The sequence below is a fragment of the Melanerpes formicivorus genome, unplaced genomic scaffold, assembly GCF_026170545.1.
Source record: "Melanerpes formicivorus ecotype bairdi unplaced genomic scaffold, bMelFor1.0.p_v2 SCAF_6, whole genome shotgun sequence".
Classification (NCBI taxonomy): Eukaryota; Metazoa; Chordata; class Aves; order Piciformes; family Picidae; genus Melanerpes; species Melanerpes formicivorus.
Window position 1 is genome coordinate 26,845,068 of NW_027142358.1, and position 18,929 is coordinate 26,863,996.

An 18,929-nucleotide genomic window follows, 5' to 3' on the forward strand; every position below is an offset into this window, starting at 1 on the left:
GAGAAATGCTTAGCTGAGGTGTGAATTGAGTACAGGGCTGGTTTTAATCATCAATAATGAGAGTTTTTCCTGACTGAGATGCCTTGTATGAGGCAGCAGGATCACTCATGGGGGTCTCAAAGGTGGAAGGCTCAAGGTGGATTAATTTTTGGATCCATTGAGCACCCACAAGTCCTCTTGACTAGTGACAGCTGTGAGTATTGGAGACATCTAACCAAATGTCCAAAGGAAGGTGTTGAACTCCAATCATACACTTTTGGAGGACTTAATATTGTGTGTAACTCTTACCTTCCCTAGTGTGTGCAAAAACTTGGACTGCAAACATTTCAGATAAGTGTTATTGAGCAGACTGTGTGTGCTCACCATCCCTCTGCTCAGAGCAGTGTCAAATGTTCTTTTTTTGTGAATGCTTTTCACTGAACCTTCTCCTGCAGAACAGCAAATATGGCTTTGAAACATCTTGTGCCAGATACCTAGGAGGGAGGGTTTCCTCTCTTTATTAAAGAAAAAGTTAACCAAAACATTAAAACAGGAATAGTCAGCTTGGATTGTTTTGATGTCAATGAAACTATGTTGCTTTTTAAAGCCTTCATTTAAATACTGTTGATACTAGTCTCTGCCATGCACTTGACCTTTCTTCTTTTTACCCTAACTGTCTTCTCCTCTGTTTCTAATCTCATTCTGTGCTGTTTTCTCTCTCAAATTGCTTTTTCACTTTTTTTTTTTCACTTTTGCTCTCAGATATATTTATTTACTAGTTTACTTCTTATGCTTCCCTAGTCTGTTAGCAAGAGAAGTCCCACAGAGAAAAGGGTGAAGACACCCCATCATATATTTGTTGTTAGCATTGTAAGTGGGGAAACAAACAAGTTCAGGTGGGAATAAATAGTAGCTCCTGAAAGCTACAAATGAAGCTATGCCCATGGCTGGAAGCAGCCCTGGGCACTGTGCCTTGCCCTCGTGGTGGGATTAGACCTCCTCATGTGCTTGCTTGGACGTGCCCTGCTTGTGCACTTGGGACTAAGGTGATTATCAGATTTGAAGTCAAGAAAGTGTTTTATTTTAGTTATCTATTCTTATAGATGTAATTTATGGTGCTGATCTGTGTAATATGTGCCCTAGCCTGCTTCTTAGGGTGGCTTGGGAACAGAGGACTATTGGGCAGGTAGGTGGGGGTGCTTTCTTGGGTGCGATGTCTCAGTGCATTCAGCTGTGCCTTTTGACCCTTTGCTGTAGATGTTCGGTTAGAGGGCTTTTTTGGAAGTGATTTGTGACCTGTAATGACTGCAGCACGTGTCCTGTGAACTGTTTGGTCTGAACATCTGTGAAGATTTCTTGTGAGAAAGGGAGTTACTTGTAATTCATCCAAATGTTTCTGTTCCAATAGCAGTATCTGAGTCCCACTGGATCGCTTCTCACCAGGGCTGCACACCAACCCTGACTCTGGAAACTAATGTGAAAAGCAAGGGGTGATCTGAGAGAGAGTAGAAAGTTTTGAGGGAGCAATCATACTCTAAAAATGCTATCACTCCCTGAGGAGTTAGGACAAATAGTAAGAATTTTTGCAGGTTGGTGGCCATGAAGCAGAAGCCACTTCTAGCACTTGCTTCTGGCATTCCCTTTTTTGCAGTTGACTTGGCTAGTTGAAGGTGTTCACCCAGTGCTCCTTCAAGGAAAATGAATGTTGGGTAGGCATGGGTGGAGGCTGAGCACTGGCCTGAGGGACAATGGGGAGTAGACTTTCTTCCAAGGGTTAAGCTGAAGCTCGTGACCTACGGTGAGGTCACTTGGAATGTACACATCTGCAAGGTTTGCTATTTAGGTGCATCTAAACAAATCTGAGTGTGTGCTCAGTCCAGAATCCTTTCTGCCCTTCTTTAGGTCTCCAGTATGAGCAATAGCTGGGTGTGACAGGAAGGTTCTTCAGAATTTCATCTTCAGTTCACTGGCACAGATTGCCCAGAGAAATGGTAGATGCCCCACCCCTGGAAACATTCCAGGTCAGCTTGGATGGTGCTCTGAATAAGATGATCAAGTGGAAGGTGTCCTTGTTCACAGCAAGATACTAGGTGGTCTTTAAGGTGCCTTTCAACCCAAACCAATCTATCATGCTATGATCTCTCACATTGTACCTCCTTCTTCATGCTGAATGATGGGTCTCCAGGCTTTTTCCAGATCCAGTGCTGGAAAGGGAAATGGTTTTCACTTTATTGTCACTCCTTGCCCTGCTTGGGACTGGAACCACTCAAATGTGTGAAAACAAAGATTTGGTGAATTTGCAGGTTGTGGTGGTACAGGTTGTAGAAGTTTTTAGGGCTTGCTGATGAGTACAGTGAGATAACTTGATTATAGTGCCATAAAATGGGGGAATAGGACTAATCTGTCCCATAAGTCCAGGGGGTTGTTGCAGAAACCTCTGGAATTCAAGAATTCTGAAACCATGTGGCTTTTAAATAGAGTATGCATGCTGTAAAATAATGAATTTAATTAATATTAGTGGCGGTGCTTTGAGTTTGTAAAGATACTTTGTGGCTTTTCTGTGTTGAGTTGACAGTGGAAGACAGCACAGTCCCTACAGAACTGCATAAAAATGACACAAAGGGCTGGAAAAGAGGAAAGTACAACAAACAGAAATCAGTTGAATTTATTACCAGGAAGCAAAAGATTAAACATGGAGTGGAGGCTATTTGTAGGAAGTAGACTTGTGGCTTTCTGAGGTATGACAGGACCTGTGACTTTTTGTTACAAGGGGAGATATTAATGGGTTATGTGCCCTTGTGGACAAGAAGGCCAATGGCACTGTGGGTCTCTTCAGCTTGGAGGAGACTGAGGGGTGACCTCGTTAATGAATGCAAAGATGTGAAGGGCAATTGCTGGGAGGCTGGAGCCAGGCTCTTCTCATTGATGTCCAGTGGTAGGGCAAAGGACAACAGGTGCAAGCTGGAGCATAGGGGGTTCCACGTGAAGGTAGAGGAAAACCTTTTTCTGTGTAAGAGAGCAGTGGAACAGGCTGCCCAGAGAGATTGTGGGGTCTCCTTCTCTAGATACTTTGAAGACCCATCTGGATGCATTCCTATGTGACCTGCTCTAGGTGACCCTGCTCTTGCAGGGGGATTGGACTTGATGATCTCTGGAGGTCCTTTCCAACCTCCATCATTCTGTGATAGGACTTGGACAAATGTTTACTACTTTTCCTTTACTATCTTCTTTAGCAAAACATTGAGAATGGCAACAAGTAATACAAACAACTATGTGGAGAAACAAAATGTCTGGAAGTTCTGTTGTCTTGCATGCTCTAATAGCAGTGTTTTCTCTGCCCAGCTCTCTACAACTATGACGCAAGGGGACCAGATGAACTTTCCTTACAAATAGGTGACACGGTGCACATCTTGGAAACGTATGAAGGTAAGCTGGTGAAAGCTGCATTTAAAAACACTTGTTTCTGTAACTGCATTACTTCTGTGGCCTTTCATTTGTGAATGAATTGCTTTGTTGCTTAAAGACAAACCTTGTTGTTTCTAATGACTAATAACTAATTCTGGATGTGAATGAAGATGCTTGTGGTTGATACCTGATGAAATCCCATTTTTTTTTTTTCTGTGAAAGTGTATTTGTCTGGATCAATTGTAGCATCTACCCTACATTAGAGAAATGCTAGGTGGTTTTGGGATACCTTTGGGTGATGCAAAAGAGCCTACTGCTAAAAAATGTAATCTGAATTTCAAAGTCACCTGGGTCCTAAATTATTCATACCTCCCTAGGATGGGTACATGTGTTACAGTGCTGTGGATGGCTTTCAGACTCTTCAGATGTTTTGCTTGTTTTGAGATGCAGCTCCAAAGAAATCTTTCCTCCTTCGTCCATGCAAAAGGGAATTTGAATGCTGAGTTTGATAATCACCAGAATGCAAGGATTGTCAGAACACTTCAGCTCTTGCTCAATCCAGTACTGAACCAAGTGAATAACAGCTCTTTAATTATACCCTTGGCTTCATATTTTATGGCATGCTTCACTTTGGAAAGGTATAAGTAACATAACTAAATTATTATAGGATGGTTTGGGTTGGAAGGGACCTTAAAGATCATCTAGGTCCAACCCCATGCCATGAGCAGGGACACCTTTCACTAGACCAGGTTGCTCAAGGCCCTGTCTAACCTGACCTTAAACGCTTCCACGGAGGAGGTATCCGCAACCTGTTCCAGTGTCTCGCCACCCTCACTATAAAGAATGTCTTCCTAACCTCCAGTCTAAATCTCCCTTTTTCCACCTTAAACCCATTCCTGCTTGTCCTATCCACAACAAGCCCCAGCTTTGCTGTAGGCCCCATCAAGTACTGGAAGGCTTCTGTAAGGTCTCCCCAGAGTCTTCTCCAGGCTGAACAACCCCAACTCACTCAGCCTGTCCCCATAGGGAGGGTGCTCCAGCCCTCTGATCATCTTCATGACCCTTTTGTGGACTTGCTCAAGCAAGTCCATGTCCTTTTTATGCTGAGAACTGGACATGGCTTTCCGGAGCAGAGGGGTGGAATTGCCTCTCTTGTCTTGCTTGTCACAGCTCTTTTGGTACAGCCCAGGACATAGTTGCCTTCTGAGCTGCAGGTGACCATTGGTGGCTCACATTGAGTTTTCCATCAACTGACACTCCCAAGTCCTTCACTTCAAGACTCTTCTCAAGCCACTCCTCACTCAGCCTGTATTTGTGCTTGGGATTGCCCCAACCCAAGTGCAGGACCTTGCATTTGACCTCACTCAACCGAGTGTGGGCCCACCGCTCAAGCCTGTCTAAGCCCCTCTGGAAGGCATCGGTTCCCTGCAGCATGTCGACCAGACCACGTAGCTTGGTGTCATCTGCAAACTTGCTGAGGGTGTGTGTTTCAAATACTGTAACACTTAATGTCTTATAAAACTGTGATATACTCTAATATTTTTACTTGATTTATTTGCTTCTCTAGACACTGATCTTGTGGTAGATCTGTGTGATAGATTTGTTCTAGATACTGGCTTAATAGAGGTTTTTTAATTCTTATATTTACTGAAACCAAGTTATTTCAACAGAAGTAGCAAGCTCTACTCATCACTGTGCAAATGAGTTTTGCTCATTGTTCCTAGGATGGTATTTTCTTACAGCTTGCAGCTGCAATGCCAAGCTTGACTCCCAGCAAAGTAATCTTTCCATTATCTGAGGTTATAGAATTTAATAAAAATGCAAAAGTTTCAAATGCAAATGGAGTTATTTAAATATTGGGCAACATTGTACTTTAATATTAAAATTGATTTGTTTAATGAATGTGGAAGGAACTCTGAATAGAGGATCTGAAATCATATCAGATGATGACTGCTGCCAACTAAGTGGGGCAGTGGAGATGACTCATTTTTCCCCCTAGTCGTTGAATACAGAGAGACCTTCACACTCGCGGTTGTTAAGCTTTGAGCACATGGGATAAGTTCATGTTAAAAGAAATGCAAATAAGTTCATGTTCTCCTAAACATTTTATACGATGATTACTCATTATGTACCTGCTGTGATGAGAAATTAGATGCCATAATTCTTATCTCTCCTGTTCACAGAGCTGCCATTATTAGGTAATTATTTGAGCTGTTTGATCTCCATGCTCCTTTACACAATTTTTCTAGTTCTTGCCCCAGGAGTTTTAGTACCATTTGCAGCAACTTGTGGGTGTGCTCCTGGGGATGTCCCTGCCATGGGTCCTGTCTAAGGGTTGTGTTTGGCTCATCCCAGTGTAGTCAGTGTGCAGAAGAGCCCCCTGGAATCAGCCTGGGATAGAAAAATCATTTGAAGGGTCAGAAATCACTGAATCATTTTGGTTGGAAAAGACCTTGAAGGTCAAGTCCAACCATTATCTAACTCTAACGAGCCTGATGCATCACTGTGCCTCCCTGGCTCCAGAACTACAAAGTTTATGGGCGCATCTTCATTCAGTTTCTGTGCGTTATTTGGTGAGATGGGCAAATGGAACATATCACTAAGTGTGGGTAATTAAGGTGAATAGCCATTAAATGTAATGGTAAATAAGCCTCAAAACCAAGCTTGTGTGTTTGAACAGTAGTTAATTTCTAGAGCTGCTGTGGGAAGAGAATTTGGATTACCAAATAAGTATTTCCAAGTAAATTACTTCTGATACTGGGAGAAGGAACTTACTTGTTTTAATTTTGGTGTGTTTTTAAAAGCAGCAAATATTTTTATCTGGCTAACTGCTTAGTAAATAGATGCATCATAAAGAACAGTAAATGTTTGGGTAACTTGTGGCTTTGAAAGACACATATTTCATTGGATATTTACGTGGATGCATATTACCATTTGTTATCTCCCATAATCTACAAGTACCTGACAGCAGGTTGGAGATAGGTGAGGGTTGGTCTCTTCTCCATACTAATTAGCAATAGGACAAGAGAAAATGGCCTCAGGCTGCACTAGGGCAGCTTTAGGTTGGACATTAGAAGAAATTTCTTCACTGAAAGGGTTCTCAAAGATTGGAACAGGCTGCCCAAGGAGGTGGTTGAATCCCCATCCCTGGGGATGTTTAAAAAACCCAGAGATGTGGTTGCTGGGGGACAGGGTTTGGCACCAGCCTTGGTAGAGATATGGGGTGGTTGGGCTTGATGCTCTTAAAGGTCTTTTCCAACTGAAATGTTTCTGTGATTTTGAAGGGTGAGTGTGGAAACTGTAACAAATCAATAAGCCATTTAAAAGCCCTGCTCACTTCAGAAAAAATATCTGGTGTCAGCCCGTTCTCCTCTGGTATTTTTGTTTGAAACTGAATTGGCAATGAATAGAGTAGAGAGGATCTGTGCCATGTACTCCAGGGAAGTGTTCGACACCAGGTATTTTCCCTCTCTAACTCTAAGGCTTGGAATCTTTCATACTGATTTTTTTTCCCCCTTAATCTCCAAACCCATTAGGATTATAAAATCAAGAACTAGAATTAGAAATTAGGCAGGGCTGCAGTGTAGGTTGGTGGGTGCATTAGGATACCTCTTAAAGTCACTGACCAGCTCATGCACACCTCTGTCACTTGATTTCATGTGTGAGGAAGTTGGTTGTTTTGATAGGGCCTGTATTTGGAGAAGAGCATCCCTCATCTTGGATGGGAAATTAAGAAACTGAATAGTCCTTATGGTTTAGGTAGCTGAGAGATGACTTCATGTGTTTAAATGACATTGTCCCTATAATGTGTGTGTTGATGGCAAGACTCAGTGCCTCCAGTTGAATTAGTGACAGAGAGCTCTCTTTGGAAACTGAGCTACTCATTGCTTAGCTACAGGCTGGATACCCAGAAAGATCTTGATTTAGGTGGTGGCTGCCAGTGAAGAACCTGGTTGGACTTGCCTGGTCACATTAGGAACTTTACAACTAGTAGGAGTACAACCAGTTCTCCAAGGCAGAATTTGGCTGCTTTGTTACCTGCAGTCTCTTGTAGCTTCTAATGCTTGTGTCAAAGCTTCACAAAGCCAGAGGTTCAGTGGTGAGGAGCTTTCTTAACTATGTGGCTTTTAATTCTGCAGGTGTAGTATAAATTCTAGAGTTGGAAAGCACACAAGATGGGATGGGAGAAGCAATGTGGCAGAGATAATATGGTTGCATGTTCCTTAGTTTCTACAGTGTGTTTGATCAGAGTTATGGTGCTTCTCAGTTTAGATACCAGAACTTGAAAACATAGGTTTATTCGTAGAAATTTGAGAGAAATCAGATCTTTAATAGGATTGAAATGTATGTCTCTGCAGATGGCAGCCAGTGGAATTAAGTGCTGGCAGAAGCGCTTTGCCTTTTTTGCACCTGGTCCAGAAACTGTGCATGGTTGTTCCAGCAAACTTTTGTTAATATTCCTGAAAGGAATGGAAATGTGAGATGTGAGGCCATGGCAGCCTTAGTAGGGGTATGAACTGTGTTGGCTGTAGACACCAGATTAAAGGAGACAGAACTAACCATCCCCCAGTGATCACAGAGGATGGGCTTTGGATGTGGTGTGAAGGTGATGACTTTTTACCTTTTGCTGATGGAGAGCAGATGGAAGGTTCTGTGTGCTTGGGACTTCAATTTGTGTTTGTAGTCTCAGAGTGTAGATGAGTTTATCAGCATGGGTTTTCTTCATTGAGCTTTATTCCTGACCTACACCTTATCAGGAGTGGGACTAGGTTTTTCTGTAGCATTACAGACTGGTTTGGGTTGGAAGAGACCTTTTTAAAAGTCACCTAGTCCAATGCCCTGCAGTCAAAAAATGACATCATCAACTAGAGCAGGTTGCTCAGAGCCCCAGCCTGGAATGTTTCCAGAGATGTGGCATCTACCACCTCTTGTGGCAACTGGGGCCAGTGTTTTATGACCCTCAGTGTAAAAATCCAGTTTGAAACTCCTTGATTTAGTTTCACCCCCCCATCACAACAGACCTTGATAAGAAGTCTGTCCCCAGCTTTCTTAGAGGCCCTTTTAAGCACTGAAAGGCCACAACAAGGTCTCCCTGGAGCCTTCTCTAGGCTGAAAAAACCCATCTGTTTCAGCCTGGCTTCACAGCAGAGGGCTTAGAGCCTTCCCATCATTGCTGTGGCCCTGCTCCATCAGGTCCATGCCTTTCCTGTGCTGAGGATCCTAGAGCTGGCCCCAGTGCTGCAGGTGGGGTCTCAGCAGAGCAGAGAAGCAGCTTCCCTTGACTTGCTGGCCAGGCTTACTTTGTTACAGCCCAGGATTTGGTTCGCTTTTGGGCTGCAAGTGTATATTATTTGCTGAGGTCCAGCTCTTCCTTCACCAGTACCCCCAAGACTTTCTCTGTCTACTTTGTGATCCCCTTATCTTCACTCTGCTGATCTCTGCAGAGGGATGCTTTGTTGGAAAAAACAAACACCTGTTTTCAGGGACGGAGGGACTGGTATTGCACCCATACCCAGGTTTTTAAAAGCTGCAGGGGGCAGTTTTGGTCATCTGGGGAATTCCCTGGAGTGTTGAACAGGACAGACTTGAAGGAATGAGCCACAGACAAATGAAATGCAAAACAGCTGCAGTGTGATCATGTGAGCAAGCTGGCACTAAATGATCTAGGTGATTGTTTAGCTGGAGCTATGTGCAGAAGATCTCATCTGCTTTCTCTGGCACTTCATCTTCAATGAGGCAAAATGACTGTAGTTTGTAGAGTTTTGTTTTTACTTTGGTTATCCAGTCACAGACAGAAGTGGGATAGCTGGAGAAACACTAAAAGCTGTAATGGTGATGGCTTGCAGATGTGGAATGAACTGAGGGCACAGTAACTGAGGCCGTTTTCAGACATGGCCACCTGTCTTGGATTATGGCACAGGCTGAAGTATGAAGTGGCATCAGGGCTGCTGCAGGGTGGGTGTTCACTGCCTCATTCTCAGAGCTGTAGGGCTCCTTGCTTTATATTTTGATGTGTGAATTGTAAAAAGACCCAAGTATTCTTGGTTTCTGCTAAGGTGACAAACTAATGATCTGCATTTGTGGAATGTACATAGGGTGTGAAATCCAACTAGTCAAACAGGACGTATTTGTGAAGTTAATGCTCTTAAGTTGGTTTTGTATTGGTAAGTTAGCAATTAAAACCAAATGACTGACAATGAAGCATGCCATGTTGTGGTAGTTGTGCCATCTCTGCCATGTAGGCTTCTCCATCACTTTGAGGCACTTGGAGGTGTTTGGTTAATGGTTGAACATAACAATCTTAAAGGTCTCTTCAAACCAAACTGATTCTATCATTGCTCTGATTTTTATAGCTTCTAAGATGTATTAATCCTGCAGATAATTTTAAGTTCAGGTAGAATGATTTGTGTGTATGTTGAGGGTTGTGAAGCATGATCACAGAATCACAGGATGCATTGTGTTGGAAGGGACCCTTGAAGGTCATCTTGTCCACCCTCCCTGCAGTGAGTAGGGACATCTACAACTAGATCAGGTTGCTCTGGGCCGTATGAAGTCTGATCTTGAATGTCTTCAGGAATGGAGTCTCAGGCACATCTCTGGGCAGCCTATTCCAGTATTCACCATTCTAATTGTCAAGAAACCACATTAATATGCAGTTGAGTTGAGAGGGCATGCTTGATAGGTGATGTTAATGAAGTTTTTAACACTTTTCCCCTTTTTTTCCTCCTAGGTTGGTACAGAGGTTACACACTACGAAAAAAATCCAAGAAGGTAAGTGCTGTTAGAGCAAAACACTCGTTTTTCTCTTGGGTGGGGATGTATTATGGCATTGGGTGTGTTGTTACAAGAGATCTCAGAGGTGTATTATGGGAGTACTTGAGAGGGATTCACCATGTGTCTAGTAATCCCTAACTGCTGGTGTCTAGTCTCAGTCTCTAGAAAATGTGCATTTCAGAAGTTAACCAAAACTTAGTCTAGCAAGCCCTAAAAGCTGAGTTCAACATAGACTTATTTTATTTTTCAATTTAAGGGTATATTTATGTACAGTCACCATAAAAGGCTGGATGTGCAAAATGTCTTGATGTGCATCATCTTGTTTTCTGCAGTAACTGGTGTACTGAAGCCTTTACCTCAGTGAAGTTCAGAACTTTATGTTCTAGTTGATTTGTTTAGAGGCTGACACTTTGCTTCACTGTCTGTTAAATAATGTATCGCTCGTAAAACACAATTGCATCTTGGAAAGTGAGATGGGGATCAACGTGGTGATTTTCAGGCATTCTCTGTCAGAGGGGGAGTAATCTTCTGCAGTGTAATTTTGCTTGGTTGTTAGGCTTTCAGTCTGCAGAAAGGGCTGTTCTTTACAGCAGTCTCTCTGAAATAGGAAACAGCACGTGTACTGGTTTTAACATTATAGGTTTATTTTTTGGGCCTTTACTTGATAGTGGTAATTAACCAGAATTAAACTACTACTGGTTTTGCTGCTTTTAGTGTTTTGGGTTTGTTTTTTTTGCCTGAAGTCAAACACTTAAGCTGCAATGTTTGCCTACAGAACAGAGGTGCATTTGGAGTCACTTCTGCATGTCTAAAAGCACAGAGCTGTGTGGTTTATCCCACCCATTTCCTAACCAAGTCTGTTCTGCTCTATTTCAGTATTTTCTTTTTTCAGAAATACATGAAATTTCTTAGGAGGTCTATTTTACAAGCATGGTTTGTACAGCCTAAGAAGCAATTACACTTTTCATCTTGAAATCCAACTGATTTCATGTGCTTCGTTGTTTGTCTGGTTGCTGCTAAATGGAGTCATTTTTATTAACTTTATTTTACTAGGCAAAAGCACCCCCCTCACTCTCAACTCCCCCAGTTCATGTTGCTTTCTAAGTATTCATTTTTTTTCCTTCTTTTTTGCATTCCTGAATCCCAGCATGATGGGCATTAGAAGGGACCTCTGGAGATCATCTAGTCCAACCCCCCTGCTAAAGCAGGGTCATCCACAGCATGTTGCACAGGATCACGGTGTCCAGGAGGGTTTGGAATCTCTCCAGACAAGGAGAGTCCTCAAACTCTCTGGGTAGCCTCCTCGAGGGCTCTAGCACCCTCACAGGAAAATTTTGACTCCTGTTCAGAGGGAATTCCAGTTTGTGCCCATTGCCCTTTGTCCTGTCACTGGACACCTCTGAGAGGAGTCTGGCCCCATCCTCTTGCCCCCTTCCCTTTGGACATTAATATGCATTGAGAAGATCCCCTCTCGATTCACTCTTCTCCAGGCTAAACAGCCCCAGGTCTCTGTCTTTCTTTGTTAGAGACATGTTTCAGTCTCCTCATCTTTGTACTGGACACTCTCCAGAAGATTCTTGTCTCTCATCAACTAGACTCAGCACTCCAGATGTGGCCTCACTAGTGCGGGGGCAGGGGGGAGGGCATCCCTTATGCTGCTGGCCACATTCTTCCTGATGCACCCCAGGTTGTCCTTCTTGGCCACAAGAGCATGTTGCTGGCTCACAGTGAACTTGTCCAGCCAGGTGGTCTTCAGCAGAGCTACTTTCTAGCTAAAAACTCCTAACCTGTATTGGTGCAGGGGGTGATGCCTCTCCAGATGCAGGACTCTGCTGCCCTTGTTGAACTTCATCAGGTTTTTCTCCCCCCAGCTCTCCAGCCTGTTGAGGTCTTGCTGAATGGCAGCACAGCATGGTTGGCTGTCAGCTGCTCATCACAGTTTCTTTCACAGTAAAGCAGCCTGGTATGCTGTCTGTTCTTACACGGTGTATATTTGAACTAGAAATAGTGGAGAAATCACTTTGGGAAAAGAAGCAATATCTTATAGCAGGGTAAGAAAGCTTGGTTAGACGTGAGGAAAATAAGCAGGAAACCTGGACTGTGGGCAAAGTGTCCTTTTGTAGGAGATCTATTTAAAATAATCTCTCTGCTTTCAAGAGCAAGTCTGGTTTGTTTTGCATCTGTGTATAATCACCTTGGGATATGGAGAATCATGGCCAAGTGTTCCTTGAACTAAGGGAGGAAATATGCCTTTTTAAAACCAGTTCTGACAGAAAACTGCTGTCTGCTTCAATGTTGTGAAATTGAGTTTAAAAAACACCAACTCTCTGTTTGCTGAGGTTACCTTGAGAGGACATGCCATAGAAAATGCAAATGAACATTAGGAAAAAGCCCAACAAAACACCACCATGACAGGACTATCCTGATGCTTAAGAGGATGTGTCTTGGCATATTTTTAGGTAATAGATACAATATATTATGTGCAGCTGGTTATTTAACACATTTTTGTTCTTCTTTCCCTCAAGGGCATTTTTCCAGCCTCCTATATACATCTGAAGGAAGCAACAGTTGAAGGCAAAGGGTAAGTTTAGTGTGAAAATAATGAAAGTCAATTTTCCTATTAGTATTTGCATAATTTCAGAATATTGTTGGATAATTTACACTCATTTCCAGTCAGTTAAGGAGCTGATGACTAAAATGCGTGGTTCTCTTTGAAAGGATCTGAAATTGGTAACTCACCAAGTTTGAAGGTGTCATCAGCAGCAGTGCTTCTGGCTAGTACTGGCTGGAGCTGCTTTGCCATAGCTGATCTAAAGCATAACCTCCTGTTTTAATGTAAATATTTCAGAAGAATTAATGATCTACCATTTTTCTCTAACTCTTACTGTTCTTTCAACCAATAATTGACTTCCTCCACTCCCTGCCCCTTGCTTTAGCTCTAATTTCAGTTTTCCCAACTTTTATCTTCCAGACTTTGTCTTATGGCTTCTGCCTTTGATAGGAGATACTTTTCTTTTGGGCATATGAAATAGAAGGCATTTCTTAACTCCCTTTTCACTGAATCTTGTAGACTGAACTTCTTACTGAAAGCCATTGTCCAGACATAATATTTTGCCTGACTTCTGTCCTGTTATTCATCTTGTGATTCTCCTGATCCCTTGCCTCATGTGTGCTACTAAATAGTTTGAGTTATTTAACAGCTGTTGATGTTCAAGTCTTTATATGTAAAGTCAGCATTGCTGACTTTGTGCATGTAGGCATTCTTAAAATGGATTTAAAAATTGTTAAACAGGGGGAAAAAACCTCAAACCACAGGAAAACCACAATGGACTGAAATTAATAAATAGAATAGAATAGAATAAACCAGGTTGGAAGAGACCTTCAAGATCATGGCATCCAACCTATCATCCAACACCACCCAACCAACTAAACCATGCAACCAAGCAATAGCCAGGTATCAAATGGGATCAAGCAGGATCTGAAATATTTTTTTATTCCTTTGTGCCTGGTTTATTTTTATACACTGTTAAATATGTAAATGATAGACCTACTAATCATGAGATTGCTGCATAATGACATCTTTCTTGCTGATTACAAAACTACCTTTAAGTACTCCTGAAATATTAAATGATCTAGCTGTTGTTTCTTGCTTTTATGGCTATCATTTTAAACCAAGTCCTTGGGAAACTTAATGACTTGCATGCTTATTTTTAATTGGCAAGACCAGAGTTTTCTCTTTATTGGCAAGACCAATAATCTGGAAAACAAGCAAGGATTAATGTCATGGCATTGTGGGTCATGCATATCTAGGTGGCTTTCATCATAGTATTGTTTGGGCTGAAAAAGATCTTTTAGGTGGTCGAGGCCCCGTCCCTGGGGGTGTTTAAGAGCAGGCTGGATGAGGCTCTGTCCAGCCTGATCTAGTGTAGGGTGTCCCTGCCCATGGCAGGGGGGTTGGAACTAGATGATCCTTGTGGTCCCTTCCAACCCTGAATGAAACTATGAAACTAAGAATATTGAGTCCCACTGTTTACTTATAACAGCCAAGTCAATTTTGGTTGCTTCTTGCAAAATTAGTGTCTCAATAAAAAATTTTGTAATGAGGTATGTATTGATAACCTTATCTTGTGAGTATAAAAATCAAACTATGGTGGGGGTTGGAAGGGATATCTGGGGATCATCTGTCCAACCCCCCTGCTAAAGCAGGCTCACCCAAAGCAGGTTGCCCAGGATCACAGTGTCTGGGTGAATTTAGAATCTCTCCAGAGAAGGAGACTCCACAACCTCTCTGTGCAGCCTGCTCCAGTGCTCTGGCATCCTCACAGCAGAGGATTTTCCTCATGTACAGATCAAACATTCTGGGTTATGGTTAGTGCCTGGTGCTCCTTGTTCTGTCACTGAGCACCACTGAATGAGTATGGCATCATCCTTTTGCCACCCACCCTTTAGCTCTTGCTGAGCATTGAGAAGATCCCCTCTCAGGCTGCTCTTCTCCAGCCCAAACTTTCTCAGGTCTCATAGCCTTTGCTCCTCACAGAGATGCTCCAGGCCCCTCAGCATCTTCGTAGTCTCCATTGGACTCTCCAGTATTTTCCTGTGTCTCTTGAGCTGTGGAGCCCAGAACTGGACCCAGTACTCCGGGTGTTGCCTCAGTAGGGCAGAATAGATAGCAGGCGAGGAGAACCTTGACCTTCTGGTAACACTTTTCTTAGTGCACCCCAGGTCACCATATATTTAATAAAAGGACAAGAGGTGGGGCATGGGCTCATTAGTATACTTTCAGCCCTTTGAAGTACATTTTGTGTCCTGTGGCTGTACTGGTGTGCAACATTTCTCTTCTATCTGGTAATACACTGGGTTTTTTAACTTACATAATCAAGGAATCATAGAATGCCTTGGGTTGGAAGGGACCTTAAAGGTCATCTAAATAAAGTGATGTTGTTTTTGGTTCTGTCATTATTGAATTGTCCTTGCTCGGTTTCTTCTTAGAAATGATTCTGCTGTCCTACCCAAAACAACTACTTAAACATTTTTTTTTTTTCCTTTTTACCCCTCTTCCTCTTAAGACAACATGAAACAGTTATACCCAATGAGCTCCCCTTGATCCAGGAGGTTACCACAACACTGCGGGAATGGTCTATCATATGGCGACAGCTCTACGTTGTAAGTATCTACTTGGGAAAATATCTGCAGTAGTGAAGAGTGATGCTAGGACAAGTACAGTGAGAAGCATTGCTCTTTCTGAAGGCTTCTTAATGCTGACAGAGAGAGTGATTGCCCATTGGGATGGGCTGCCCAGGGAGGTGGTGGAGTCACCATCACTAGAGGTGTTCAGGAGGAGACTTGATGGGGTGCTTGGTGCCATGGTTTAGTTGATTAGATGGGTTGAATTGGTTGATAGGTTGGACGTGATGATCTTGAAGGTCTCTTCCAACCTGGTTTATTCTATTCTATTCTGAAAAGCTATTTAGGATCTCCTGTATTAAGGCACCAGTGTCAGAAGTTTCATAGATTCAAAGAGTTTCAGTGTGATGCTAGGGATGTAATATGTTGAGAAGCAGGGAAGGAATGGACAGGCAGAAACAGACTAAAAGGAGTAGAATCTAGAGATGACACCAAGAATAGCTTTGTCCTTAATTCTGCTGCTGAAGACAGTGAGGATTATATTTTGGACCTGACTTTCTGTTTGGGGATTATCCTGAGAAGAAAACGTGATCTTGCTTTACAGCAGAGAAAGGCCACTTGTGGAACTGCACAAGATATGATTATGGTGCACATCTAAGAAAGGAGAAATAGCAAGAGATGTTAGAATTTCACTTACCAAGACCAGCATGTGCTTTCTGTAGCAGTAACTTCTAGGTAATAATCAAATTCTTAGGGTTATGCATTTGCTTCCATGAAGACATGTCAACACCTCATCAATACTGCAGTGCTTTGCTAGTACCTTTGAATTTGAGAGCAGGCCAAGTGTCATGCTACCTGTGGCCTCCATTTGGTATGAGAAAAGCTCTTAGCAGTCCCTGTTACAGCTTTACTCCGGGTAGGTAGAGCACTTAATGAGTTTGTTTATAATTTGTATCTCAAGGATATCTGTTAGATTAATTGCAGGTGGTTAACTGCTGAAAAAAGAGCTTTGGTGCACTGGGATCACCTTTTCAAGGGAGGTGTAGTTTGCTGGAAGTAGCTGTTTCAAGCTGGCGAGTCAGCAGATGAGAGATACTCCATATTGTCCACATCTTGCCTATCAAAAGTCATTAAATGACCGTATTTATGTATTTTTCAGTTTGTGATTATTATTTGAGTATTGAGGAGGTGTTCAGCTGTGATTTGCAGATAGCAGAGGATGTGGTGTGCTCTCCATCTCACTTGTTTATGACTGCCTGCAGCACTGAAAATCATGAACCTCTTTCCCATTTGGATTTGTCTGTGTTTAGCTTCTCGCCATATGTGCCTGTTGTGTCTTTCTCTGCTGCATTAAAGAGCTTTTAATAATGGGTATTTTCTCTCTGTGAAAGTTCTCACACTATAATCAAGTCAGCTTCTTGATAATCTGAACAGACTGAGGTGTTTAAGTTTCACAGTTAGATGCTTTGTACTGGGTTTGGTGTTTGGTTGGTTGTTTGTGTGGGGGTGGGTGGGTTGGTTGGTTGGTTTGTTTTTTCCTCTCAGCCTTTGAGTCAAAATATGCTGCAGTTTTTTGTTGTCTGTTAGATGTACTGGAGAGTTTTCTTTAAGTATCCCAGCTGTTCTCAGTTAAATGAGAATGAAAGGTAGCTATGCTAGGTGGGGTTTGGTCTAAACTAAAGAGAAAATGCTTCAAATTGGGCCAGAGAGATTTAGGTTGCATAATAGGAAAAATTTCTTTCCTGAAAGTGTGGTTCAGGCATTGGAATGGGCTGTCCAGGGAGATGGTGGAGTCACTGTCCCTGGAGGTATTCAAGAAACATGTGGACATGGTCCTTTGGGATGCAGTTTAATGGCCATGGCGGTGTTAGTTTGACAGCTGAACTCCTGAGATCTTTTCCAACCAAAACAATTCTATGATTCTATAGCCTGAATAAATTCATTAGTTTATAAAGATTCATTATAAACATTGTATTGAAGTAATGGCTTAGATTTTAAGGGTTATGGAGACATTAAGAGACTTTGTCTGGTTAAGAACACAGCATTCAAGCCTCTTGGTTGTCTTTGCTTTGATGTTCTATCACAAAAAAAAAAATAAAAGGCCAGTGTTTGACAACTTCCTTTTGCTTAGTACTGTTGGCACTGAAATTGCTGTTTGTTTGCACTCTCAGTGGTTTAAACCAACATAGCAAGTTCTGCTTTGTACTTAAAAATATGATCTTTTGTCTCTGAATGAAGGTGTGCATGGGCATGTGTATGGAAAGCACACTAGAGAAGAGGTTTCTTCCATTTTAAGTCTGGTATTTTGTCTTTGTGTTCTCTCTTGGCTGAATGTTGTCAAGGCAATTTTTCATAAGCTGCTGGCACTATTTAATATTCACAGATTGCATTAGGTTGGAAGGGACCCTCAAAGGTCATCTTGTCCAATTCCCCTCTAATCAGCAGGGACACCTCTAACTAGATCAGGCTGCCCAGGGACACATTGAGTCTGATCTCAAATGCCTTCAGGGACAGGGACTCAAGCACAACCCTGGGAAACCAGTTCCAGGATTTTACCAATCTCATTGTGAAGAACTTCTTCCTAATGTCCAACCTGAATCTACCCTGTTCCAGTTGCAAACCATTGTCCCTTGTCCTGTCACTACAAGCCCTTCTGAACAGTCCTTCCCCAGCCTTCCTGTAGGGCCCCCTTCAGATACTGAAGCGTAGCTATAAGGTCTTTTTGGAGCCTTCTCCAGGGTGAACAGCCCCATCTCTTTCAGCCTGTATTCATAGGAGAGGTGCTCCAGTGCTCTGATCATCTTGGTGGCCCTCCTCTGAACCTGCTCCAGCTGGTCTGTGTCTCTTGTGTTGGTGGCTGCAGACCTGGATACTGTACTCTGGGTGAGGTCTCAGCAGAGCAGAGTAGTACAATCACCTTTCTTGACCTGTTGGCCATGTTTCTTTTGATGCAGCCAAGGATGCAATTTGCTCATGTTGGTTCATGTCCAGCTTCTTGTCCACCAGTACTCTCAACTCCTTTTCTGTGGGACTGCTCTCAATTTCATCACACCCCCCCCCCCCCACACCTGTATTGATATCCATAGATTTTATAAACAAATAAGATATTTATTTCCATAATTTTTTAGCGCTTTCCTGTTTCTTTGACTTTGCTTCAGATATTACCCTGTGGGCTTACCAGTTGCTGATACACTTGGCTTTGCACACTGAGGAATTTTGAAGCATTATTCTGTTAACTTAGGAATGGGGGGAAAGGATTCTATAATGTTTTGTAGATGGCATGTTGCAGAATGTGAGCCTTCTGCTGTCCAAAACAAACTGTTTTGAGTATATAGAGAGTCATTGAATCCATCTACTTTGTGAACCAAGAGAAAGTTGCCTCTCTCTTGAATGTCACTTCTAAATACAGTGTGACCTGGGTTTAATGGTAGCAAACACAAGTGTGTGGACTTATTTAGAAACCTTAAAACAGAGTGCAGGTCTCTTTGTATTCAGTTTTTTTTGTGCTGTAGAAAGTTAGCTCTTATTTGAGAGCTTTTTGTAGAGTCATGCCTATGTGAATTCTCATTTCCTAATGACACTTTATGATACATGTTTAAAAGGTGCTCAGCAAACTTCAGAACTAACTTCCACCCATTTGTTTTTTC

The 18,929-nt window shown here is 42.4% G+C and overlaps 1 protein-coding gene across 3 annotated transcripts in view; it reads left to right on the forward strand.

Moving 5' to 3' along the window:
• The window catches only part of DOCK1 (dedicator of cytokinesis 1), a 383,983-nt gene that overhangs the window by 28,897 nt on the left and 336,157 nt on the right, over positions 1-18,929 (forward strand). For all 3 annotated transcript variants that reach the window (XM_068140207.1, XM_068140209.1, XM_068140208.1), the window contains exons 2-5: positions 3,322-3,405; positions 10,115-10,155; positions 12,684-12,739; positions 15,225-15,321. In XM_068140207.1, the coding sequence (XP_067996308.1) occupies positions 3,322-3,405; positions 10,115-10,155; positions 12,684-12,739; positions 15,225-15,321 (278 nt within the window). The remainder of the gene's footprint in view (positions 1-3,321; positions 3,406-10,114; positions 10,156-12,683; positions 12,740-15,224; positions 15,322-18,929) is intronic.